The 22,685-nt window shown below is 38.4% G+C and overlaps 1 protein-coding gene across 2 annotated transcripts in view; it reads right to left on the bottom strand.

Moving 5' to 3' along the window:
• The window catches only part of ambra1a (autophagy/beclin-1 regulator 1a), a 147,682-nt gene that overhangs the window by 43,764 nt on the left and 81,233 nt on the right, over positions 1 to 22,685 (bottom strand). For both annotated transcript variants that reach the window (XM_056243792.1, XM_056243794.1), the window contains 2 exons: positions 5,024 to 5,212; positions 3,798 to 3,952 (listed from right to left, as the gene is read on the bottom strand). In XM_056243792.1, coding sequence (XP_056099767.1) covers positions 3,798 to 3,952; positions 5,024 to 5,212 — 344 coding nt within the window. The remainder of the gene's footprint in view (positions 1 to 3,797; positions 3,953 to 5,023; positions 5,213 to 22,685) is intronic.

The following is a 22,685-nucleotide window of genomic DNA, read 5'->3' as shown; positions in this document are numbered from 1 at the left end:
CATTCTATCAGTCACCAAAACCTTCCATTATCCTCTCCGCTGTAGACTGCAGTCTGTGTCAGATATGACAAGCACTGCTAGCATAACTGAGAAGAGGCTAAACTGTGAAAAGTCAAATCTCTTTCTCCAAAGTACTCTTTCTCTTTCTTTCCAATCCATTCCCCCGTCCCTGTCTGTCAGCCTTGGCATACTACTTACACTCCACTGGCTCTAGAAAAAAGGACAAAAATAGGACAAGTTCATGTCTGCCAGGGAAAGAGAAAGCGGTCTCATTCATCTGCAGATGAGTGATCAACAGACAAACTCTTTCTCTCTCACTTTACTTTAGACAGAGGAAATTCAGGACAAGCATATAACAGTGTATTTAAAGAAATAGTTCACTTCAAAACTACAATTCTGTCATCATTTACTCACCCTTCATTTACAAAGGAAGATATTTTGAAGAATGTCGGTAACCAAACAGTTGATGTACCCCATTAACTTCCATTGTAGGAAAAAAAAATACCATGGAAGTCAATGGGGTACATCAACTGTTTGGTTACCGACATTCTTCAAAATATCTTCCTTTGTGTTCAGAAAAAGAAAGAAATTCATACAGGTTTGAAACAACTTGAGGGTGAGTAAATGATGACAGAATTTTAATTTTGAAGTGAACTAATCCTTTAAGGGAAGAAAGACCACATGGACATATAAACAGCATTATAAGCTTTTCAGCACAGGGGGACTTTAAATATTACACTGCTCATAAAAACATTAACTGCAAGTTTTCAATCTAAAAAACAACCTAATATGAAATCACATGTCAGCACTACTAGAGAACATTGGCAGGTAAGTGGCATGACCAGTACTTTTCTATGAAATTGATTATTACATAAAAAAATGAATATGTACAAAAAGTTGTTCAGAGTTCAAAGTTGTTCAAAGCTGGAGACAGAGCCTTGGGCTAACCTTTGTTCATTTTCTTTCTCTCTGCACTCCAGTGTATAATTAATCCTGGTAATAAGCAGACACATTAACGATGCTGACGCATTAAATTCATTCAATAACTACCATATGAGAAAATATCACTTCAAATAAACAAACAAAAAGACCTCCTCTAATAAACAAAGACATGAGGGGGAAACAACATAATCAAATTACATATAAAATGATGGAAACTAATAAATAAACATACTGTGAATGAGAAACGTCTCTATAAACAAACTACCAAAAAAGCAAAAAAAGGAAATGTATTAAATGTGCTGTTGCTATAGTTACAGCTGAAATGAGGCACACCGTGAGGACGTTGCTATGGCAAATGTATGTAGTGGTTAATATGCATTTTGCACCAGTCCACGTTTTTTCCTGTGATTCATAGCAGAAATCTGTTGTCGTTTTACGGTGCTGGTGTTTTACATTCACATAGTATCATTCAATACATTCATTCATTCAGACATTCAATAAATCTAGATATATTTGAATTTCTTAAAAATAAATTAGTTGTACATTTTACTCCATGTAACAGTGTACAGAAGCCCTAAGAGGCCATGTATTATTTGTTCTGCCTTGTGTTCTTGTGACCAAAACTTAATTTACTTGTGACCTACACTTAAAAAGGTGTTTTTTTTCTTTCTCACAAAATCTTGAATTTTAGATTGTTCAACAGCACACACAGAACCTGAGCTCCTACTTTAACTTAATCTGACAGTTCAAATGGTTTTGGTTCATGCAACTTCTACGGTGATGTTTAAGGCCTCCATAAGCAGTTCAAGAAACTTACATACAGACAAGTCTCATTTCAGTCTCACATACAATGCAGAGATAGCCTGGTTAAAACCAGACCATTCTCAGTTGTAACTGAGTTATGGTCTGGCAAAGCATCATAGACAAATCATTTCCAGAGGGGCGTCACCAACGGACGTCGCGGATAGACCTAAAACCAATCAGAGCGATGAAGGAGATGACGTATGCAGAGCGGCGGAAAAACATCTCCGAGTGTTGTTCTTTGCTCGGTTTTTAACTAAAAGGAAACGTTCAAATCGTTTAAAACAGACGCGATAGCTGATTCGAACGAGTGATGTTCGACGGCGGCATCCATCTCTGTAATGTTGGCTACAAAATCTGCTTCAAAATCATGTTCAAAATCCCAGCGCTGTCGTCATCGTGTAAAGCCCGCCCCCAACGTTTCTGATTGGTGCCGCGATTTCGGCGGATTGGAAATGAGCTTGAATGAGCTCTTTGCCAGACTAACTTTCAGAGCAAATCTAAATTTGCCGGAAGTTGTCTGGGTTTTCCCAGGCTAATGCAGAGAGAAAATTTAATGAAAGCAGACCTGGAAAAAATATTTCACACAGAGATGTGTGAAAGGCTGACAGTCAGGAGACCTGTGGAGTTCAAAGACTCAAAGACTCTAGACATAACACTATTGCATTGTCCACTTCATTACATTACCTGTGGTAGTGATATACAATAACCATTAGAGCTGAGAAAGAGTGCCTGAGTGTCATTAAGAGAGACTGAATTAATGTATGGGCCATATTCTAAACACCGCTCTAGCAGCAATAAAAAGGGTACTAACTTATTTTAATGCATCACAGTTTCTGATAAACACAAAGACATTAATGTAAGCCTAATTAAGAGGAAGCTTCATATTTATCATACAAATTAGGCTCAGCATGAAACACAAAGAGACTAAAGTGGGGAGTGCTGGTGAAATAACACCAAACACCCATGAAAACCAACAAGCGCTCACTGAACGGCTTTCCAAACTCTGCTGAGAGATTTGGTGTTGTATGTTTAGAGAATGAACAAGGATAAAAATGAAGCTCTCCTGCTCCATCGCTCTCAAATTAATCCACGTTCAGAATCCTGCCATGAGCACAGCTTACAAAAACAAAAGTCAACCATGTAGATATTTCCATTTATGCCCTTCGCTCCACACAAATACACATTTTTCCCACTTCTCTCTCCCTCTCTATTTCTAAGAGAGCGTATCTAGGTCAGGTTCCTACTCAAAGGCTTTTCTAAACCCCAGGCCTCCCCCCCCCCCTCCCCCTCCCCCTCCCCCTCTGCTGTAGAGAGCACAGAGAGCTGATCTACATAGGGCAGTGGCAGTCCACCAATAATATCCAAGCTTCACAATAATCAAATGTCATGAAAAGAATGACTAAATTGACTAAAGTAAAAAAAAAAGTAAAAGGGTTTTGTGGCCCATCTGGACTCTCCACCAAAATGGAAAATTTGTAGTTTCATTTAAAAAGAAACAATAATATATATACATACACACAGCCTCCCAGCAAACATTAGAGAATGTCCCACTTATTGCACATTTAAAAAGCATCTTAAACAGTTTCTTAAAAGGTCCCAGTTATGTCCTCATTTTGATTAATTTTATTGATGAAATGCAATTTGTCTGAATGCGTGTCAATATTTTCTTGACTGATACTGTATATTGTCATATTATCCTTTTGTGTAGTTGTCTTCCTGCCTCGGGACTACAGATACAATTTTTTAGCTTTTATGCTATAATCTGGCTCATTTACAGTCTCTACACGAGTGTAAGATTGTTCATTAATGTGCACTGTCCCGAATAAATAAATATATTTAGATGGAAGTTCGTGTCTTTGAAGGCAAAGGATTTTTTTTTTTTGGCCTTTATTATTTTATTACACTGAATAGACTGACAGAAAAGTGCACAACCTACATAGGAAGGCAATTTGTTTTAATAGCAAATAGTACTTTTCTTTGCTTTTTTATTTCATTGAGTACTGAGAGCAGTGGCAGTCTCTAAAGAAGATGTGAGGTCATAAGTGACGTACCCTCATGGACGTCTCTCCTCCGTGGGGCTGCTGCAGTCTGAAGACCTGTGCCACCATGTGATCGGTGATCTGATGCAGCAGGATGCGACGAGACGCCAGACCCACCATCACGTAACGACCCATCGGAGACAAACTGACAGAGATGGCATTTGGACCTGTGACAAACACACAGTGCAGTTATTCACAGCTGTACCATGACAAACAGAGACAATCTAATACAGAAACATCGACTTAAAACTACAGCCTAAGCCAAACCATTGCAAAATTAGCACAATTATGTAAAGTAATAAATTCAACAAGAATGGGTTGCAGGGCTGTATTTGGTCTTACATTTTTTTGCTAAACCAACAATACGATAAACTAATAAAACACTGAGTGAGCTGAGTGAGCAGTATTTAAACTATAACAATTACTAAGTACACTTAAAAAAAGTAAAATCATAGCAGTAAGCCTGATGTAAGAACTAAACTAAAATTATGAAAATCCAGGAAATGCATTTTGAAACTATTAATTCTAAAATGTTATAACCAGAGCATTCAGACTTTTAAAGCATGAAATTAAAAAAGTTCACACCTAGACCTGCTCAGACTGTAATTATAGCTGATATAATTTCTCATCTTAAAACGTAATTGAATTTTGTAGCCATTTTAACTTTAGAAATCAGTCTTGCTTGGCATGTGCATGAGCTAGAGAGCCAAAGAGTGCTGGTGATGTGATCAGCAAATGAAAACGAGTGGTTTAGTATTGAGGCTTCCTGGTTGATTGCTTTCATTAATTCACTGTTACTGGATAGGATCAATTATAGTTCTTTGAGACCTGTACAGCCGATGGCGATGATCAACCCGCAGAGAGAGGGAGAACAGCGTTTCAAATCAGTTTAATCTAAAACAAGCAGGACTCATACTTCCTCATCATTGGTTTCCATTAGCAGCCTCGTCCCATCCCTGCCTTCATTTGGCATTTAAATGGGGACTATCTAATTAAAGCTGCCTCTAAAAGAGCCCCATCACTGCTGTCTGTTCAGCCAATTAGAGGGAAAGTGAGAGCACAATACGAAAAGCTGTGTCCCTTTGCATTTGATTTAAGCAAGCACAAGTTTAAAATAATTTTAGTTCTGATGGCTCAATCAGTGTATTAAACCCTAATAACCACAGGGAGGCGAGTCATGTTTTCGCAAACCAACAGCCCTTGTGAGGTCAAGCAGTTTATGTCTCAGGGTTACTCACCAAATCTCTTGGAGTAGAGCATCTCTCCCAGGTTGTGCGGGGCGAGGGAGTACACAGCCAAAATGCCCTCATCAGGGAAACCCCTCTGACTGCTGGGAATGAATACAGCCAGCAGCTGCCCGTCTGCTGAGATATCACAGCTCGCATCATTGTAGATCTTACAGTTGGGCACCAACACGTTAACAGAAGCTGAAAAGAAATCAGACACAAGAGTTTAAATTAGGTGTGCATCGATATGGAAAATGTGTCTGGTAATGATAACGTATATTTGTCCAATTTTAGATGTAAGCGGAACGAAACTGAGCTACTCGTTATTGTGTGGTTGACGGACCGTTTATCAGTTTGGACCAATGCAGCGCGAGCGAGATAGGTCTAACTGCAGAACCATACGTCATAGCAGTGTGAGGACGACAGCGCCAGCCTAACAGTCTGATGCCGGAAGTGGGCGTGGCAAGGCATTGCGCTACTTCCGTGTTTTGGAATGTTTTAAAGTTTAAAACAATGTTATTATAAAGACTTTTTTAAACGATTTAATTGAATATATATATATATATATATATTTATATATAAAATCAAATAGTAGGCTATAAAAGATAAGAATTATGTTTTGTCCTATTAACAAAAGACAATATATATAGGTCTATCAATAGTTTTTAAAAGTTAAAATTAAACTTTATCCATTTGTTTTGTTGAGTCTTATAAAGATTAACAATATAAATTGAACAAAGCTTAAAAAAAAACAACAACAAAAAAACAATGAAAACAAAGCTTGAGCATTTGAACACATGATTTAATTGAAAATAATTTTAATAATTATTTAATAATTAATTATTAAATTATAATTTAATAATTTTAATTGAAAATCAGGGAAGCAGCCTCTAAACCTCGCTTATATACACATAGCCACGCCCATTCTGGCGGGCTGTGATGCCATGAGTGCGCGAGCGCCTCTCATTGGGCGTGACATCACGCCAGGTTCACTGATAGGCTGCTGCAGTTGCCGCAGAGCAGCCTATGAGCTCGCTAGATAGCCCGCTCTAGGTCTGGCAGCTGCTGCACTGCGTTGACAATAAATACAAAATTAAGGATAATTTTTGGCTTCAATATCTCGAAAAGATTAATCTTTCCCGTAGCGTAAGCTAGCTTACGCAATATGAGAGAACCTCTCGTAAGAGAACAAATGTTAATAGTTTTTAAAAGTTAAAATTAAACTTTATCCATTTGTTTTGTTGAGTCTTATAAAGATTAACAATATAAATAATTACTTTCAAACATTTTTTTTTTTATTAAACTTGTACATTCAGAGAATTTTTTTAACTAAATAAAAATAAAAATAAAAACAGTACAAATAAAGTGGTACAACATTAAAACAAGACAAAGCAAGACAAATAATGACAATACAAAAAACAAAAACAAAAACAAGAACAACCTCACACTATCCCCACTCCCTATCCGCCCGCCTAACCCCTTCCTATGTATCTCCACCCCATCCACCCTTCCTCGTAGAGACCTTCACTCAAAAACCATTACAATTGTCATATATCGTGTGTTAGGATGTGGACTGTTGTACTGGATTTTTAGTTTTTAGGTATGATATGAGGGGTTTCCATGTTTTATTGAATAAGTTGAGCCTGTCTCTTAGCGTATACCTTATCCTTTCTAAATGAAGTGTGTTAGTTAAATCCTCTAACCACATCTTAGAGGTAGGTACAGTTGTGCTCTTCCATAAAATGAGGATTAATCTCTTTGCTATTATGAAACAATAAGAAATAAAACGCTGCTGTGCCGCACTCAATTTCCTGAAGGTCTCAGAAATTCCAAGAATGATGAACATGGGCTCAGGTTCGATTAAAGTATTTATGACCTCAGACATAATGTGTTACATATATCAATCCAGAACAATTGGACCCTTGGGCATAGAGCAAAACTATGGAGAAGTGTTGCTACGGAAGAGTGGCACTTATCACACGTAGGTGACACCTTTGGGTATATGTTATGTAGTTTCTCCTTTGAGTAATGAAGCCTATGTATAATTTTAAATTGGACAAGACAATGTCTTGCGTTGTCTGAACAATTATGTATGCTTTCAAGACTTTCTTTCCATAAATCATCTGGAATAGATTCACCAAGTTCCTCTTCCCACTTACGTTTACAATATAAATAATTGAACAAAACTTAAAAAACAAACAAAAAAAACAAAACAATGAAAACAAAGCTTGAGCATTTGAACATATGATTTAATTGAAAATAATTTTTAATACTCAACCAACAATTTTTTTCATAGACACAACAATTACATGATAGACTGAAAAAACAAAAATGATTTATTTAAATAAAATGAGTTTTTTCCTCTGAAATATCAAAAGATCGTTATGTGCTCCTATAGGTGAAATAAAATACAATTAATGCAATTCTCATGGTCAGAAAATTTAACAAATGCTGTACAATACTACGTCAACAACAAATTAAATCACAAACCATGAATATGTAACCTAACAAAGTGATACAATCCAACTGTAAAATAACAATACGTGATCAAGTGCCTTCGTCACAATTCTCACTTAGTCACATTTATTATGTAGTACTTTTTACAATACAGATTGTTTCAAAGCAGCTTTACAGGGATAATAGGAAAATAATGCAACAACGTTTGCCTCTGCAGATCTAGAACAAAATAGTGTAATAATTCAGCTTAAGTAAGTTCAGTGTTGATTCATTTCTGCTGTAAAAAAGTTATTATTTCAGTTATTTAATCTATATAGCCATTCTGATGTCTTCATCCAGCTCAGTTCAGTTCTCATATGATGGTGTCATTAGCCGCGTTTCCATTACCCTTTAAATTGCGCAAATTGAAATTGCGAATTGAAAATACGCACAATGGAAACACGTCCATTTCGCAAAAACTCTCGCTTATCGTAAAAAAGTTTCTACGCTCGCATGAGGAGGTTTTTCAGGCAATTCGAAAAAGGAATATTGCGCAAAACTGCAATGGAAACAGGTTTTGCGCATTGACAGTCACCTGACTTAGAAGACACGGTGTGTTTGGGGTCCGTGGTATAAGCAAATAATAATAATAATTATCATCATTATTATAACATTTATTAGGCTACATATGTAGAAGACGCTTTTATCCAAAAAAGGAACAAAGCAATTTGTCACATCTCATTCATAATACAGGGCTAAGATTATCACAAATAAACACAAGATTTTGACGCATATCCAAGTGTTTGTGCGGAGTGTGGGGCGCGCACTGGATGACAGGGAGGCGCGGGCGCGAACATTTGCATTTTCCTATCAACAGTGGAAACAACTTAAAATACTCTATCATTTCTGGTCATACAAAAAATAATAATACATTATTCGCAACTACTTTTATTTGTGTAAACTCACAATAACAAGAAAACGTTGTGCTTTTGTAAAATAAAATAAAACCATTAGGCGCGGTTTCATGATCTTCGTGAACTGAAACAAAATATAGCCTCTGTAGGCTAAAGCTTGAAATGTACACTGATTTAGAAAACAATAGTTTATTAATAAACAATTAAAATGCCTCGTTATTTTTCAGACACATTTATTATAGCCTATAACTCGCCAATAAATCACTTTTCTGTAGGCTGTGGTTATATGGTTCTCATTCAGCACTGCGGGAAAAACATAATTTCCAGGTTCTAATTTGGCCTTAGAAAACCAGTAAAATCAAAAAAAAAAAAAAAAAAATCATATTCATTTGTGATTATTTTAAATGTTTAATGAGGGGCAAAAAGTCATAAACAAAAATTAATTTTTTTGCACAGCATTTTGTGTACAATTAACATTAAAATTTTGGTGTTCAACACTGCGTTTTAAAAATACAACAACCGTTAATTTTTCGTTTTGTAATTAAGGGTTAAATAAGGTTTAAAGTATTGCACAAATCTGTAATGGAAACGCACCTAATGACAGATCAATACTATTGTTGAATATTAACTTAAAAAATACTTAGAGCCGTTTTGTATAAGCGTATAATGTTAAGTATGTTGCATCCATCAAAGATAGAACTTGTTACCTTATCTTCTTCTTTTCCTTGTTCTGTGTGTATATATCTATGGTTCTGTGTGCTCCGCGTTAAACATGAACTCCGCCCACTTCCGGCATCAGACTGTTAGGCTGGCGCTGTCGTCCTCACACTGCTATGATGTATGGTTCTGCGGTTCTGCAGTTGGTTAATATTGGCGCGAGCCGATCTTAATCAAGCAGCACTGTTACTACACAGCGAAATCCAGTAGAGAAAAAAATTCGCCATTGAAGTAATAACATCGCTGCGACTAGCGAGATCTAGTGAGAAACAATCACATTTCTCCGTTATTAACGATTCAAACAGCGCTGACGTGGAAACCAGGAAGAAACATTGTGCCATGAATGAACTATCCAGTGTCCACAGATCAGCAACATTCACCATGGATTTACTGTAGTAACACTACTAACTGTAACCATGGAAGTTTGGCAGGAATAGTAGGCTATAATGCTTTCAAGTAACATCACGTCGGTTTTATTTTGACATTATGAATACAATTACTGCCCTCAAATGTTAATCTGAACTAAAATAAACCTTTGTTTGTAATATTACTACAATATTACATTTCATTTTGTCTAAGGAGCTGTTTTGTTTTATATGCTCCTAAGAAAAGTCAAGTATAGCTCCATCATTGCTCAAAGTAAAAAAATATCATATTTTATGATGTTAGTTTTAATAAAAAATATAATTACAAAATTAAATCAAGGAAATTTCTCTGGCATTTCTTTCTTTTTGCTGTATTGAAAACGTACCGAACCGTGACACAAGTGTATCGTATCGAACCGTGAATTTTGTGAACCGTTACACCCCCATACAAAAATCTGAACGGCTTTTTGAAAACATGTAAATACTGACTTTTCTTCTCTGTGAAAAGCGGCGCCAGAAAAGTTACTAACTGCATTGACTCAGAATAACCAGATTATACTTGCTTTTTTAAAAGTGCCATCTATTGTCAGAGAGTGAATCTGGTCAAATTGTTCTGCCTTAGACAGAACAGTGTTATAATAAGTCTTTAAAGAAACTTTAAATTTGTCATATTTTGAAAAGTTAACTTTTCAACTTTTCTTATCTGCTGAATTTAAACTGAACATTAAGCTCCACTTTTTAGAGAAAGGATGTTAAACAAGCATGCTCATAAAAATTAGCCAAAAACTGATTGTAGTGTCAGCCTCTGCATCTGCCAGATTTTTATTTCACATCCAAATCTCTATTTGCACACAAGCAGTACTCTGTGTAAAAATCTTTTTGCTAAATTAGCAGAATCTGCAGAATTGCCATAAGTTGAGCCGCAATAAAAGTGATTTAGCGACGTACAGACAGCTGCATCTGTTCAGCCCACACTAATGAAAAAGAAAGGCAGAGTGGCAGGAGAGAGAGTGACATCTGTATGGACCCTTCTTATTTCTCCATTCCACACACACACACTGCATCTAGGACTACCATTCTGCCAAGGAGGAGGCAGAGATTTTTTTTTTCCTGCTCTGGGAACCACATGTCAACTACAAAATTAAATTTGATTTCTGTTTTCATTTTCTGTTATAGTATAATCCTTTACTGTTTCCATGGCAATTTGCATCCCGATGAAGCTATCTCTCCTCTATGTAAACACAGAGATATTACAAAACAAATGTGAGTGAACCAAGACAGTTGATTCAAAACAATTGTTCAGATGAAGCAACGTATTCCAAGCATTACTGGAACAATAACGCGCTGCTCTGGTCTCATGCATCAACGTGTGTCATTGAGCAGAGGTCTCTGAATAAAGCATCAGGTGCTTGTGTGTGGGAGGTGTAATTAGGGCTATTTGTGTTTTAGAATGTGAGCGTGTGATTGAAGTGTTTGTCATTTCCCTGGAGAGTGAGTGTGCGTGCGGCGGACGACACTGGAAAACATGGATAAACAAGAGCAGGTGAGTTTTGGCAGGTGACAGAGTCATTATGCCAATTTAGAAAGATGGATTTGTTTTAATCACCCACTGTGTGTGTATCTGTGTGCATGTGATCACCGAGTAAGGTCAAGAGAGTCTGAGAGGACAGGAGAGAAGATTTAAGCATGAGTGTGTTAATTAAACAGAGCAGTAATTTATTGCAGTTATGAGGCTGCTGTCGGGCAGGAACACACACACACACACACACCCATCATCACTTAAGCCCACTCATTCACTGCAGGCCAACAGGAGCAGGGAGACAGGAAGAGGGAAATCGGTTCATGATAAAATACACACATACAAAATAATAATAAATAAATAATAAATCCTTACATACAGCAGAACAAATAGTGTAAGAAACTGGCTCAGGGAGACACTTAAAAAATAACAATCTTGCCCTTAAAGACTTCAATTCAAATCGAGAGCTAAATAGTTTTATTTCCATTCATGTTTAAAGCACATAAAAGAAATCAAGTATAATCTCATATGCCTCTCGCTATGATGAAGGCAAAATGAAATTAAAACTCTTGTCTTATACCAGGAGAGGGTCAGAAGGACAGGTTGTGTAACGGTGAGAGTCGGTCCACACTGCTAAAGATGGATAAGTGGCTCACGGCTTCAGCAGACAGAGCTCCCTACTGGACATGAGTAATGTATTTGCTGAGGTAAAGTAACGGCTATTCCGGTGACACTACGAGGGAAGCACAGACCATTGCCATATGAGATAAAGTGCATTTAATCATCTATTTTTGTGGACACAAGGGTGCACAAATGTTCTTTAGGATTTAGATTGGGTTTGCGGCTGACACTGAATGATAAACGAAGCGCTCAGGACTCCAGCTGCTATGGACAGAGAGCATCTGGACAACTGAAATAAATCATGCTTTTACAGGCATATTTATACTGGATCCATTCCATCGACCTAGCCAATGTACCCAGATTGGTTCAGTCCCGAATAACTCACTCCCATTACATTCTCTGTCATCTGCAAAACCACTCTGTCTGAAACTACAGTACAAAGTCATCAAGCAGTTGACAGACAAAAGATGATAGTGACAGGGATTTCCTGGTCACAACTTCTGCAGAGGAGCTTGGGAAATATGTCTGATAATAGTGATGTGTCTCTTGTCACAGATAGACTAAATGAGCAAACATTTGAGACAGGGATAAGGAACAGATTCAAAGAAGCAGTGGATTAACATCCATAGAAAAAAACATCCAGAATATTCTAGTTTCAAGGTCAACAAATAGTGAGTACACAAACATTCATAAAAACACATCCCTCTTCCTTCTCATAAACGACACAAAACCACAAACACCTAATGTCAGTTCAAGTGTCAATTACGATCACTGCACCTGAACACTAGAAAAAGGATAAATACTGAAGAATGACAAAGAAATAATAAAGTTGACAGATTTTATGTTTGAGGTTGATCCCAAGAGTGCAGAAGTTGCTCAAATTTTTACATGAAAGCTGGTTTTAAGAAATGAGATAAAAATCACATTAAGTCCAACCACGCATTCCAAAAAAACATCGGGCACTTAAGCCAGGTACACAAATTAATTTGGCTTTTAGCAGATGATTTTACTCAAGGCGACTTCCAGTACACTTGTTATAGGGACAATCCCCTGCAGTAGCATGGGCTTGAGTGTCTGGTGATAGTTCATGGATCATTGATTTGAACCTACAACATTTTGGTTACTAGCCTAGATCACTAACCCAACATACAGTACAATACAAGTGGCGGCAGTGGCTCAGTGGTTCATGTAGGTTGTCTACAAACTGGAAGGTTGGTGGTTCAATCCCCGGTTCCACCTGACCAAGTGTCGAGGTGTCCATGAGCAAGACACCTAACCCCAGCTGCTCCCGACGAGCTGGATGGCGCCTTGCATGGCTGCCGTCGCCCGTCGGTGTATGAATGAGTGAGTGAATGGGTGAATGTGAGGCAAATTGTAAAGCGCTTTGGTGGCCATTGGGTCTGTGAAAGCGCTATATAAATGCAGTCCATTTACCATTTACAAGTGGTCTTGGTTTACAGTCTTAAATATTAACACAACTAATCATTCTTGAGTAACATACAATGGACAGCGAATGGAAAGGTGCAACAATTCAGTGCAATAAACATTTTAATTTGAATAAACAGATGTTAATGCCTCTGTTCAGACCGACACACGACTTGGTGGCACTCACAAATGGAGTATTTTTGTAAGCAACATCGAATAGCAGAGGTATAATCTGGAACTAGCTCTCTTGTCTCTGTACTCTTGTATTTGGTGTTATTTCATAAACACCATAATGAATACAAAAATCTGAACGGCTTTTTGAAAACATGTAAATACTGACTTTTCTTCTCTGTGAAAAGCGGGTGCCAGAAAAGCTACGTAACACATTGAATCAGAATAACCAGGTTATATTTGCTTTTTTAAAAGTGCCATCTATTGTCAGAGAGTGAATCTGCATTTTAATTTATCCGGTCTGGTAAAATTTTCTTGCTGATCATTTGCGTTGGTGTGAACGGGACTTAAGACAACAAACGATATGCATGAATTGCCAAATGAAGCATTATGCAGGCTTGTACTACACAGCAATAACATCCATTCAGTGGTTCATCTCAAATGACCAGCCTGCATTCCCCATTTTCTTCTGAATTGTGGAGAGCAATGTTTTTCTCTAGGTCACCACTAGAAATTGGCTACCACAGATGAGACAGTATGTTGTGCTCTTTTTTCCATTAAATGTAGACATGCTATTGCGGCAACTTTCTACACAAACCAAGAGGCAAGAGCCTGTTAGCTTAGCTTCTACAGAAAGATGGCTGACACTATCTTTAAATTCTGTGAGTGAGATCCCGCCCCATATGAGCGTGGTGAAAACATGCGGAACACTGGCTGTAGTCTTTAGCCTCTGGCACAAAAATCCTCCGATGATGCAAAATGACGATTTTTGCGTCATCGGAGGATTTTTTCCAGACTAAAAATTAATTTCTCTCTCATATCAGGGGGATATGAGGGGGGGGGAGCACGGTAATTCGAAAATACTACTGGTTTTCTACTGTTACAAAGCTTAATGCTAAATCCTGAAGTATCCCTTTAATGAAGCATCTACTGCAAGCATTTCACACTACAGGCCCCGTATAATGTAGATGCAACTCATTTCATTTCCTTTGCAGCAGTGGGCATTAGTGTTGTCAAAAAACTCGGTACTTCGGTACCAAGTCGGTACTAAAAAAAATTAACGGTTACGATACCAGCTTTTCTAGGTACCGAGTAATCCGGTTCTTGATGCGCTGTCCGAAAGGTGCAGAGTTGCGTCTTCTTCATAAAAACACTGTGACACATGGCGACCGGCAGCGCTGCTAATGCGTTGGCTCTGAATCCACTTGTTGACAAGAAAGGGGGAAAGAGCCACATATGGAAATATGTTGAATTAGGCTAATGTCACGTTGCCATAAAGGGCCGTTCACACGTTCACATAGCACGTTTTTTGCGCGTGCAAATTTCAAATGTAGGCGCGCGGGAAGCGCGCTCATAATAGAAGCGACGTGCGAGCTTGTTTTTCCAGGTGCGTCACTGTTTATGGTTGCATAGCGGAGACACGCGAGAGCGAGCGCTTGTGGAGAGAAGGAGAAAGCGGTGCAAACTGCGCTCTCCGTGATGACGAGGAAGTATCAGCAAAGAATTAATTGATTTCTAGCCCTTGGATTAGAAATCAGCTACAGCGTTCTCAAGTTTTGAAGACAGGAAAGAGTGAATTTTTTTTGCAGTTTTGGATTAAATAAAAGTAGGCTACAGTTAAGTCAAATAAAACATGTTTTATCTCCTGTATAGTTTGGTAACACTACAATAAGATACCATTCATTAACATTACTTAATGTGTTAACATCAACACATTGAGTGAACAATATATTTTTACAACATTAATTAATGTTTGTGAATGTTATTTAATACAAACACTTGATTGTTCATGTTTGTTCACTTCATTCATTGTGCATTAAATAATGTTAACAGATAAAACGTTTGATTTTAAAAATGTATTTAGTATATTTTTAAATTAACCCCAAGGAGAATGATTGCTATATAACTATGGTTTATTGTTAGGTCATTTTATCTACTGTTATCTAACAAATAGAATCTTATTGTAAAGTGTTTTTAATACTACAGTTTCCATCTTTGTAACTGTGATACACTTTAATATATGTAAATTTTATCTAAATTAAGCTTTGGTACCGAAATTGGTACCGAGAACCGTGGATTTTCACTGGTATTGGTACCGAATACTGAAATTTTGGTACCGTGACAACACTAGTGGGCATACTAAACAGTTTGAGGTATTTTACATAAAATCCTCTTCATCATTTATCAGAATAATGAATATTCATAGACTCATGTTGCATTTTTGCATCAATGGGTCTGGTATATGTGTGTGTACAGTATCTATTATTATCTCAATACTGGAGCTCCTTCAGCTTCTGAGAATTTACAGAAACATAAAACACACCTTAACTCTACAATCAGTCCTGCAGTGACAGTCTGAATTTCATTTGGGATTTTACTTTCTAAGTCACAAAAATCCTCTCGCTACACTAAAACCCAACGAGTTTGCATTTACAAGAACTGCATGAGAGCGAATCGGCACACACATAAAAATAAATTAAAATAGAGGGGGAAGGAAGGGGGTAGGCTAGGCTTACTGCAGTAGTCGGTGTTAGCAGTGTTAAACGGTGTTTGGCAGTACACCGATTACATTACTTGGTCACCGCGGCACCGGCCCCACTTTTTTATAGAAATAAAAAACATTTAGTTCAGTTGAACAATGGATGCTAAAATGATAAACTGAAAGTGTCTGCTCTGCATTCAGCACAAGCTGCAGAAAGTCAGATTTCACTTATCACGTGAAGAAAATAAGGAGATATGACTGAAAAGACCTCATCATGACCCCTAGAAGTGGGACAAAAATCATATATATATATATATATATATATATATATACACTCACCGGCCACTTTATTAGGTACCCCATGCTAGTAACGGGTTGGACCCCCTTTTGCCTTCAGAACTGCCTCAATTCTTCGTGGCATAGATTCAACAAGGTGCTGGAAGCATTCCTCAGGGAGTTTGGTCCATATTGACATGATGGCATCACACAGTTGCCGCAGATTTGTCGCTGCACATCCATGATGCGAATCTCCCGTTCCACCACATCCCAAAGATGCTCTATTGGGTTGAGATCTGGTGACTGTGGAGGCCATTTTAGTACAGTGAACTCATTGTCATGTTCAAGAAACCAATTTGAAATGATTAGAGCTTTGTGACATGGTGGAAGTAGCCATCAGAGGATGGGTACATGGTGGCCATAAAGGGATGGACATGGTCAGAAACAATGCTCAGGTAGGCCGTGGCATTTAAACGATGCCCAATTGGCACTAAGGGGCCTAAAGTGTGCCAGGAAAACATCCCCCACACCATTACACCACCACCACCAGCCTGCACAGTGGTAACAAGGCATGATGGTTCCATGTTCTCATTCTGTTTACGCCAAATTCTGACTCTAACATCTGAATGTCTCAACAGAAATCGAGACTCATCAGACCAGGCAACATTTTTCCAGTCTTCAACTGTTCAATTTTGGTGAGCTCTTGCAAATTGTAGCCTCTTTTTCCTATTTGTAGTGGAGATGAGTGGTACCCGGTGGAGTCTTCTGCTGTTGTAGCCCATCCGCCTCAAGGTTGTGCGTGTTGTGGCTTCACAAATGCTTTGCTGCATACCTCGGTTGTAACGAGTGGTTATTTCAGTCACTGTTGCCCTTCTATCAGCTCGAACCAGTCTGGCCATTCTCCTCTGACCTCTGGCATCAACAAGGCATTTCCGCCCACAGAACTGCCGCTCACTGGATGTTTTTTCTTTTTCGGACCATTCTCTGTAAACCCTAGAGATGGTTGTGCGTGAAAATCCCAGTAGATTAGCAGTTTCTGAAATACTCAGACCAGCCCTTCTGGCACCAACAATCATGCCACGTTCAAAGTCACTCAAATCAACTTTCTTCCCCATACTGATGCTCGGTTTGAACTGCAGGAGATTGTCTTGACCATGTCTACATGCCTAAATGCACTGAGTTGCCGCCATGTGATTGGCTGCTTAGAAATTAAGTGTTAACGAGCAGTTGGACAGGTGTACCTAATAAAGTGGCCGGTGAGTGTATATATATACACACACACATATATATATATATATATATATATTCACAGAATGACGACTTGCTATACCTGCTTTGCTGTAATGAGAAAGGACTTTGTGTTGAAAAATAACTAGAGCGAAGCATTTCATTTGATTTGACTCATAGCTCTCCTAATTAAAATAAAACTAGTGTGTGCTGCTATCACAGCAAAATTCCACATAGCCCTTAGAAATCCAGTGATTTCAGTGAAGGCAAATCAGAAACATTGATTTCAGGAACTGCAACAACATAGGGCTTGAAAACATGTCTTTGATCCTCTATTTTGGTCTTTATATAGAACAAAAAGTACACAGGGCTGAAGATTTCATCTTCACTGAAACAAACTAGAGGACAGGAGAATATCTGCTAGAGGAAAAGAGTAAGGGGGCATTGTAATGTCAATGTTTGCTTTCTGCTGAAGCCACCAACAAATTCTGAGACTTTTTCGTTCTTAATTACGCATTAATGAGCTGAGTGGTGTTGAAATGATGAATCAGTTGTGATGGCTTATATTTAGTTACACTGATATATGATCCACAGCAGATTCCTGACATTATTGACTTTGGAAGGATGAAGTACAGAAAATGGTTTCTCAATATGAGCTCCCAGAGCTCTCAGAAGCTTTATGAGCTGGATTTGTTCAGTGTCTCAGCTGGTAACTAAAAATCTGTGACAATCTAGCTAGTTAAAGGAGTCATCGGATGCCCATTTTCCACAAGTTGGTGTGATTCTTTAGGGTCTTCATGTATAGTTTGTAACACACTTTGGTTAAAATTCCTCAGTGGTTGTGTAAAACATCACGCTTTTTACCTCCTAACCCTTTTTACTCACTTTTATTTATGTTTTGTACCATCTATTTTGAGTATTTTTTGATGATTTGTTTTGTTTATTTTGAACTTGATTTGGAGCACGTGTGCAGAGACAGCTGTCCTAAATAAATTAACTTGGACGTTAATGATCTCCTGCGTGGTACTCAAGTCATTCCATCTCTTCCTGGGCCTATTAGCCTCTGACAATAAGCCATGGCGGCTTTCCTACATCAGGCGGCTGTAGTTGTAACCGCATCCACACACTGCAAAGACACATTTATATGCAAACACCATATAAAAGTGAATTTTGCATCCGATGACCCCTTTAATATTTATAAACACACAGATACAAACACAGCTTTAGTCTCAGACCTGACCTCATGAAACTAAAGCATGTGTCTTGCTGTTCTGGATTAATCACAACAATTGACTGTTGTGGTTTTATCTAAATATCATTATATTTGCCATTGTTTTCACCACCAACCCACAACTCCATCTCCACCGTTGAACTAAACTATACCAATCATACAGTAAACAATACCAACTGACACCAGAGCAGACTGCACCAAGATGAAGAAAGAAAGGTCAGCTGTGAGAGATCTCTCTTTGGGCATTCCCTAAACTGGAACATAAAAACATCCACACACTTTGGAACAGATTTTAGCTTATAGAACCAGGGACCTTTGCTACCCCTAGAGTTTGTATTACACTCACCGGCCACTTTATTAGGTACACCTGTCCAACTGCTCGTTAACACTTAATTTCTAAGCAGCCAATCACATGGCGGCAACTCAGTGCATTTAGGCATGTAGACATGGTCAAGACAATCTCCTGCAGTTCAAACCGAGCATCAGTATGGGGAAGAAAGGTGATTTGAGTGACTTTGAACGTGGCATGATTGTTGGTGCCAGAAGGGCTGGTCTGAGTATTTCAGAAACTGCTAATCTACTGGGATTTTCACGCACAACCATCTCTAGGGTTTACAGAGAATGGTCCGAAAAAGAAAAAACATCCAGTGAGCGGCAGTTCTGTGGGCGGAAATGCCTTGTTGATGCCAGAGGTCAGAGGAGAATGGCCAGACTGGTTCGAGCTGATAGAAGGGCAACAGTGACTGAAATAACCACTCGTTACAACCGAGGTATGCAGCAAAGCATTTGTGAAGCCACAACACGCACAACCTTGAGGCGGATGGGCTACAACAGCAGAAGACTCCACCGGGTACCACTCATCTCCACTACAAATAGGAAAAAGAGGCTACAATTTGCAAGAGCTCACCAAAATTGAACAGTTGAAGACTGGAAAAATGTTGCCTGGTCTGATGAGTCTCGATTTCTGTTGAGACATTCAGATGTTAGAGTCAGAATTTGGCGTAAACAGAATGAGAACATGGAACCATCATGCCTTGTTACCACTGTGCAGGCTGGTGGTGGTGGTGTAATGGTGTGGGGGATGTTTTCCTGGCACACTTTAGGCCCCTTAGTGCCAATTGGGCATCGTTTAAATGCCACGGCCTACCTGAGCATTGTTTCTGACCATGTCCATCCCTTTATGGCCACCATGTACCCATCCTCTGATGGCTACTTCCACCATGTCACAAAGCTCTAATCATTTCAAATTGGTTTCTTGAACATGACAATGAGTTCACTGTACTAAAATGGCCTCCACAGTCACCAGATCTCAACCCAATAGAGCATCTTTGGGATGTGGTGGAACGGGAGATTCGCATCATGGATGTGCAGCCGACAAATCTGCGGCAACTGTGTGATGCCATCATGTCAATATGGACCAAACTCCCTGAGGAATGCTTCCAGCACCTTGTTGAATCTATGCCACGAAGAATTGAGGCAGTTCTGAAGGCAAAAGGGGGTCCAACCCGTTACTAGCATGGGGTACCTAATAAAGTGGCCGGTGAGTGTATATTATACTGACAATAAGTGGTTTACTTGTTTTGTGTACTTCTTATCAAACCTGCAGATAAAAAAGTACATTTTGTGCTTTGTATCATTGCCAGAGGTTCTGTGCAGCTAGTCACACTCTTCTCATATTAAAATAATGGCTAACTTTGATGTAGAGCACTTCCACGGTCTAAACTTCAGATGCTCTGTTAATTTCAGCTTCTTGAAGCCATACATTACCATGAAGTAGATGCATCAGAGAGCATGGAAACATTTCAGCTCATTAATACTTCTGCTCTTTGGCTGAGCTGGCCAGAAAGGCTTTTGAGGAAAGGGTAGTTAATAAGGCGAATTCAAGCTCAAGTTAGATAATGAGCTTGCTCAGCTGAAGGCCCACCATGCTCAGATGTTTTTGCCAGAGATCAGACTGTATTACCCCAATAGATGTCTTCACCCCTGTAGTCTCAAATGAGTCTAAAGATGGCATAGTAAAATTGGGCAGAACTTTGTTTTGTTCCAGAGTCTCTAGGCTTCTCTCGGGGAAACTGCTGTCTTCTCAGTGGAGACTGGAGAGATGGCTGGCTGGTAGGTGCCCAGGGCTAATGAGTAGGCTGACCGCTCAGAGATATCAGTCAATGACCAGGCCAGTGATTCACCTGTCATGTCTCCTGCTGCTGAGCAATGTCATTATCGTCCTTTGGAGGTGCCTGTCCCTATGCTGTCAGTTGATAGGGTGCAGAACTTTAATTGTGTGGTGGTTGAGGAAAGCAAGCAGGCAGGACTCGGGTGGACACATATGTGACATACACCTCTTACTGGTCATTCTCTAACAGAATGAGCCTAGTAAAAGATACACTGGAATACATGGAATGAATCAGTGCGTTAATTGAGCCTTTTAAAATCTGTTTGTTGGTTCTAAAAGTCCTCTATTCTCGAATTCTATACTCGAATTCGAAGTCCACTGCATCAATTTGAATCAGAATGCGTTTTCTCCCCAACAATTCGCCTGGATCACATTATTTTGTGCTTGTATGAACTTGGTGAAACTGAAGTGTTATTCAGTTTCCTGCAGTCACTTGAGGTCTTTATATTTATTCTGCCCTACAAAGCAAAAAGGCAGTAACTACGCAGAGTGCAGAACAGAGAAAAATGACTTTAAAGTTATCCTGTCATCCAGCCTAAGTAGTTGTAGGTAGATTATTGGACATGTGGCTGTTTTGTTACTTTATATTAGCTTATTCTTTGTACATATCAATCCTCATATTTAATTTGATATTTTACCCCTATTTTGCAGTTACTGTATTCTTGCTTTGTATTACTTACCAAAAACGTGGCACCATACCAAGGGAAAAGGCAGTAACTACAGATTCTCCAAAAACTATTTTGCCACAACTTGGGCTCTGAGTCTGATACACTGTGTTTGAAATAATTGGGACCATTTGGACAACATTTTCAAAATTTTTGTGTTGCGAAACTAATGTTGCGGAGCGGGCGTGTTACGGATATGTGGTGTAAATTTTTAGTAATCAAAAATCATGTCTAATTAATTGAAATCATGAAACTTTTATTATAAACTATTATTAAACTTATACAATATTTTAAAAACAAACATTTTTGGTCAAACAACATGCTGCACAATGAGCTTTACTGTTAAAATTAAAACATTGAAGAAAAATTGTGATTATTCCTTTAAAAATTAAGTTTTAATCTTAATTTATTTGTAGTGTTAGTATTATTATTACATTGAGACGTTTCTAAATTCTACTGTACAGCAGTAATATATTTCTTGTCAAGTTAAACCGAACTTTTATTTTGACGGGTTGCCGTGAAGACCGTGTCCTCATATAGGCAAAAAAAACAGCTCGAGCGTCACACACGTGCTTCAGCGCGCGCCTGTGTGTGTGTGATAGTTTGGTAGGGGAACAATTAGGGGAAACACTGCATCTCAAACAAAATTTGTGTGAAGTTAGAAGCGTGAAATCGCGAATGTTAAAACCGTCCCGTGAGGATGCCGCGAAATCAGCTGTGTGTTCACCATGGCAACAGTAACTACACTGCGCAGCAACACAGTTATTTTTTGTTAGGTAAAACATAGCAAGAATACAGTAATGGATGTTACTGTACTCTTGCTTTGTTTCACTAGGGCTTTTTGCAGTTACTGTACAAACGACTACCATTTTTCTCCAAAACGACACACATTTGAGATAAGATGTTTTGTCACATAACAAAGGATGCCTTGAATGTCATGAAAATGATAATAACTTATTTTTGACCAAAAATGCAGTTACTGCCTTTTTGCTTTGTAGGGCAGTATTACTGTGGCAGTTGTTTGCATGTTTTCCTCAGAGTCCGTTGTATTATAGTCGGGCTGTCAAAATATCAGATTTTTTCCTACACTATTATTGTGGCAAAAAGAATTTACGATAACAATTTATCACAATATCTATAGAAATCTATACAAATATTGCTATCAGTCAAATTCATCTTTACTTTGTTTATTTTGTGTTTCTTGAAGAATCACACCATTGCATACAAAAGGAACAATTACACTTAATGATAACCAGTTTGAAATATCTTCCTTCTGTGAACTGATGTAGCTTAGCATTATAGAATTATATTATTTTATAGTATTCTTTACAGTGATAAAGGCTATGTCTATTTCCATAGCATTATAAATATACATTATCCTTATGAAAATACCCAAATATGACTTGAAGAACACAGATACTGTCAAAATGGTGTAATTCTCTTCATGTTTAGTCA

This window comes from Rhinichthys klamathensis, unplaced genomic scaffold (genome assembly GCF_029890125.1).
Source record: "Rhinichthys klamathensis goyatoka isolate OS25496 unplaced genomic scaffold, OSU_Roscu_1.1 h1tg000846l_1, whole genome shotgun sequence".
Lineage (NCBI taxonomy): Eukaryota > Metazoa > Chordata > Actinopteri > Cypriniformes > Leuciscidae > Rhinichthys > Rhinichthys klamathensis.
The sequence above is the reverse complement of the archived record's forward strand: the minus strand, read 5'-3'. Positions and strand labels throughout refer to the sequence as shown.